The sequence below is a fragment of the Limulus polyphemus genome, unplaced genomic scaffold (assembly GCF_000517525.1).
Source record: "Limulus polyphemus unplaced genomic scaffold, Limulus_polyphemus-2.1.2 Scaffold133, whole genome shotgun sequence".
NCBI lineage: Eukaryota > Metazoa > Arthropoda > Merostomata > Xiphosura > Limulidae > Limulus > Limulus polyphemus.
Window position 1 is genome coordinate 581,110 of NW_013665743.1, and position 5,729 is coordinate 586,838.

General features: G+C 34.4%; 1 protein-coding gene across 4 annotated transcripts in view; it reads left to right on the top strand.

Annotated features, from left to right (window-relative positions):
- Nucleotides 1-5,729, top strand: part of LOC106473700 (SCY1-like protein 2) — a 263,864-nt gene that overhangs the window by 212,574 nt on the left and 45,561 nt on the right. For 3 of the 4 annotated variants that reach the window (XM_022403165.1, XM_022403153.1, XM_022403159.1), the window contains one exon: nt 3,841-3,987. In XM_022403165.1, the coding sequence (XP_022258873.1) occupies nt 3,841-3,987 (147 nt within the window). Of the gene's footprint in view, nt 1-3,527; nt 3,607-3,840; nt 3,988-5,729 lie in introns of those variants that run through there. The other variant, XM_022403167.1, reaches the window with a different exon arrangement.

The following is a 5,729-nucleotide window of genomic DNA, read 5'->3' on the forward strand; positions in this document are numbered from 1 at the left end:
ATTATAGCGAACTACTAATAGACACTCTCTTTGGCGCGTCGCGTTGGTTGTATTTATAGGCGTGGGAAGGTTTTCTAGAAACTACAGATTACATAACAATACTGAGCTATATTTAAACGTTTACGTATATAGATATATATATTGTTGATTCTTACTCTCGAGAATCTTATACAACTTTGGAAAATAGGCGGGAGTTTCATGATACATTTCTAACACTATAAGCTAGGCATGTTTTTAAATATAAACTTAATCAAACAAGGTCCATATTAAAATAAATACATAACAAATTCGTTACACTTTGTTACAATTTGTTGTCGTAACATGATAACACCCCGTTGTAATATCCTGTTACCCATAGTTCTTAGAGACATTTTTTCTGTACATTGACCTCTTTCTGACCACCTCTGGGTTATTAAACCTAAATACCTACCACGATTGGATTTAATGATTGATTATTTGTATCATACCTGAAGAAGACAGATCAATGCTCTCTTGAAACATGTAATATGCGTTAAGATATTTCATTATGATTACAAATCATTGCGTTTTATATATACAAGCATTCCAGTAATTTTTCAAATAACAAACTTCCTGTACAGTTGTCAAGGTATTATTCAAATAACTGCTTTGATTAGTTGATATTCTAGTAGTTTTTTAATGTATTAATATTTTTTAGGGAAGGGCATCATTATCTTAAGTCCACTAATAATAGTGACCAAGAAAATCAATACTATCAAGATTTTACGATAATGTTAAATGAAATATTTGAATACGCTGCTTTCGTTATATCGTTAATGAATTTTGAATGATTCTTCATTCCTTTGGGTTTATTTTACATTATATTGCTTTCTTGTTTTTTATTCTAAAATATTTACTTGAATATTACGTTTATATTAAAACACTTTATCAAATGGAACTTCAGAAGATTTGTAAAGCAATATCTTTGGACGGGTTCTTCTGGACAAATCAGTGTCAGTCTCTGCAAGAAAAAATAATCACGTTGAGTTACGTGGAAAACGTCTCTAAGTCAAATATTTGGATAACATTTTCATATAGCTCACGTAAAAAAAAAATTCTCGAACTGCATGAATACGTTAGTAGTAGTTATACTTTACCAAGGTGATAGGAGAAAATCAAAGCGTCTTTCAGATTCCGAAAGTAAAATAAAATTCAGCACCCAATCTCCATGAAATTCTTTAAATGTGGAAGCGTAAAACGTATATCAAACTTTCGAAGAACCAACTAGTTCTAAAATTTTCCTGGTCGCAATTCAATACTGTATACAGTAATGTTAAGTGAATAAATTAAGCAGAATAAAATGAATATAATAGTTTTTGTTTGTTTTTTAAGTCTTATTAGAGCACATTTTTAAATTTACCGGTTAACTAACAAGGATGCGGAGTAATAGCTCATAGATCATGTACCAATAATAAATTAGCACCTGAAATTGTTATTTGTTTATGATCATTCTGTATCTTTGTGATCTTTTTGATAAATACATCTAACTTCTATTATTCCTTTCTTACTTAATTAGCATAGAATATCCGAGCTCCGCTAGGGGGTTAAAAGTTTGTTTGTAATTAAGTACAAAGCTAAACAATGGGCTATCTGTACTCTGCCCACCACGTGTATCGAAACCCGGATTCTAGCGTTGTAAGTCCGCAGACATACCGCTGTGCCACTGGGGGACGGGGTTAAAAGACCTAATGTACCGATCAAATTCTTCCAATCCAATCCAATCCTGGTAGGTATTTAAGTTTAATAACGCAGAGGTGGTCAGAAATTTGTTGACTTTCTTTACGTCCCTTGCTTGGTTTCCAGAATCTTCCATCGTCATCATCGTGGCAGTTCTTTTGGCATGAAATCTTCCGGAGGTTCTCCTCAGAGGATTATTGGGGATGCTCAGAAGCCACCCTTAAACTTCTCTTCGCCACGCCCTTGATACAGTTGAAGGGCTGAAGTTCTTTTCGAAACAAACGACTTATGGTCCTACAGGGGGATCTATAAATCCAATGGCTAGAACTGGATGTGGGGAGAAAACGAGAATGCCTCGAGAAAACCCACTTTCACTGATCAAGCGCCGAAAAGTCAACCTGACCAGTGTCTGTCTTAAGAGAATTAGCAGTGTCAGAGATTTTTAGAAACTTAGTAACATGAGAAGGAAGGAGAGTCGTGGAATGATCTGAACAGGGCTTAAGATGTAAGGAAGGCTCTTGGTCTTAGCCGGTGTTGGGTATATTTTCATCGTTACTGGAAGAAAGGCGTCGGAGGAAGGAGCGGGTGGTTTGTATATCGTGGTTCCGGCCGAATGACCAGCGTGACTCGTCGACGGTTCTTCTTGTGAGAGGCGGCGGTGTTCTAGCATCAGCCATTATCCCCATTTACTTATCTAGCTACCTGAAAATAACCCATTGTTCATGAGCACGTGTATTATGTTTCGTTACGCTGGCTTGTGAGTGGGATCCCTTTTAAGGGTGGGGATCAATATCCCATGCCATTTTCGGATTCAATGACGCTGAAGACCTACCCTTAGACACCATCATGCTTGAGTGACCTATCGAGGGCGTTTTAGCTATCCTGGTAAGAGGCCCACGCCATATAAATAAGGGCATTGTAAGTTCGCATGCCAAGTTTGGTCCTGCTAGCTTTAAATCTGTGGGGGGGGGGAAGTGAGCTGGACATATGCATGTATAAAAAGCTACAAGCTGAATTAATATTGGATTCTATTTTACTGAACAAATACGACTGTAGTAAGGAGTTTCTCCACCACTATATTTATTACTTCATTTTTGTTTACTACACAAAGAATGGTATATATTTTACTTTGGTTTACCCCTAACATATTTTCTTGTGCTTTACAAACGTAAAACCCTGCAGGGAAATTAACATTTAAGCATCTCCCGTTCGCTATGTTGAAGAGAAAAAAAGAGTATGATATTGTAATAGATGTAGATGTACGTGTTAGAATAACATTAACGAACATAACAGACATATTTGATATGATATCATAATTTAGATCAGTAACTGTAATTGAAATTTTAAATATACAAATTGAAATACTTGCATGATGCGAGAGGTATTAGTTTTAAAAGAGTCTCAAGCATGTGATTTTGTTCGTTTTCTTTTTACATTTAGGCCAAATGTGCTTTACTTCTTGCAAAAGCTCAAGATCCAAAATAATATATTGTATCCAACAAAGATCGTGACACACTGTTCAAAGAGGGAGTAAGCAATGGCATTCTTGCTGATATTTTATCTTTAACTACCCTTGCTCAACTCTTTCAACAGTCGCGTGGGACTTATCACTTTGGCATGTGACATTTATTTAATATATAAATAGAAATAGGTAAGCTAATTATTATCACAATAAACTTACTAGCTTAACTGGTTTTGAATAACTAATGTATGTACGCTAAGTGGAAAATAGTTTGAGGTATGTGTCATTCGCCTGTGTTTAGAAATTAGTTTGGAATTACGCAGTAAAAAAATGTTTTTGACTCAAATAAGCCTAACGACGTGACTGATGATAACATCATGCTGCTCTCGAGACATCGATTGACCACGCCCGCTCCAGTTAATGTTTACTTTAGGAACACCTTATTTAAGGTGAGTATAGAACAACAAACAAAGAGTGGTCTTCGTTTTTATTATTGTTTTTTATTTTTTATCTTCAACGAAGTAGTCTTACCAAGGCATGCGAGGGTAATTTTAAAACAATACTAAATTATTTAGGAAAACGATTATAATATGATCCGAGTTTGATTCTATGTAAGAGTAAAACTTTCTTCCATAAATAGACTTAATGATTTATTTACTCAGACATTTTTGTAATCTACACAGCTCACTGAAGGGCTAGCATTTCTTCACTATTCCTGTAAGCTGATTCATCGGAATGTCTGCCCACAGTCAGTAATCATTAACAAAAGAGGAACATGGAAACTCGCCGGACTAGAATTCACAGAGAAATGTAACGAAACTGACCCAATGGTGAGTATTCAGTTTTTTAAAACACCACAAAGCCTCGAAACGAAGAGCTAAAGTAAGGCATACAATTTATTTAAGTTATAACGACATTTAATGCGTATAAGATCAACAAAAATTTGGTTTTAATATCCTTTTTGCTTGAGAGTACAAACCGTGATTGATGAATATACCCACTTTAAATCAGTATCAGTTCATTTTAGACCAGAAAGAATAACTATGGCTCAAATCTAAATTAGCCTGTATTATCCTTTTTCTGAAAAAAAATGCAATAATTTTTCGTTTCGTTTTATTAATAAACCATTTTTATCTGCTAGTCCGAGCTTGTAATGAATTACTAGTTATTACCACTTACCCCAGTAAAACGTAATTCCATTATATACACCTTGATAATGAGCGATCATGATTGTTAACTACTTTTCACGCTAATGTGTGGTTCAGTAATTAATCTATTCATATGGAGTTTCCTGTGTTTTACCATATATAGTATCTCGAGAAATTTCATATTAAAAGTCTTGGAGTGAGCGGTATAATTTATTTCACTTCTGGTTATATCAGGTAAATCAGATTAGAAAACACCACGCATATGGTTTTAGATATATCTTCTAATTAGCACGTTAATTTCAATGTACTGAATAAAATGCTCACAAATTTCAAATAATATAAAGTGGAACTTTCATAAATTTTACAATGCGGTCGATATTTTAAAATGATAGTCCTGCAAAATATAAAAGTTCATAAATGAGTCAATTCCCATGTTAATCTGCATGTTAATAAAAGAATAAATAAACGAGTTTGCAGACCCTTTTCAATGAGTCAGAAACGACTTTTCCACTGACACCTGAAACTAACCGTATGTAGATACGTTTCTACGTAACTTGAATACCAAGTCACAGATAACATTCATTTTCAATGAGTCAGAAACGACTTTTCCACTGACACCTGAAACTAACCGTATGTAGATACGTTTCTACGTAACTTGAATACCAAGTCACAGATAACATTAATTTTCAATGAGTCAGAAACGACTTTTCCACTGACACCTGAAACTAACCGTATGTAAATACGTTTCTACGTAGCTTGAATACCAAGTCACAGATAACATTCATTGGCATATTGCTGGTGTGTGTTTCAGCTCGATGTGTCTCTTTTGTTTGTTCTTGTTGTTTTTTTTCCTACGTCAGTTTTTTGGTGGACCTTATCATAAACTGTAAAATCGTGAAGCATCATACTATGCAGTGTTTTTTTTTCTATATGACAAAGTCAAGTGTAACAAATTAAGTGTACGTTTTATTATTGCAATGATTAAAATCTACAGTTCCTCAAGTTTGTGTTTTACTATTAGTTGCCCTAAAATATCCAAATACAACTTTTTATATAAATAATAATTTTTGTGGTACTCGTTTATCCGTCGCATTGCGTGAAATTTTTATTCAAGCAAATTCTTCAGTAAATACAAATAAATCTAGCCTGCATTTAAGATATAAATGCTACTTGAAATAAGGATTGTTTTTCATAAACATTGCTTTTTCCAGGTGTGCAGGTTATATTCTAAGCATTAGGTAGTAAATAAATAAAGGCTAACAATGAATAGCTAAACAACTTCCGCATCAAATCCGAATATTACGTCGTCAAGAAATTAATGTCGCGTTTTGGAACACTTTCATTCTTCTTCTTCTGTAGCTGTTCCCGTATCTGTACGGGGTCGCTATTTTTGACAGCACGTTTCCACTCTCCTCGTCTTCGTA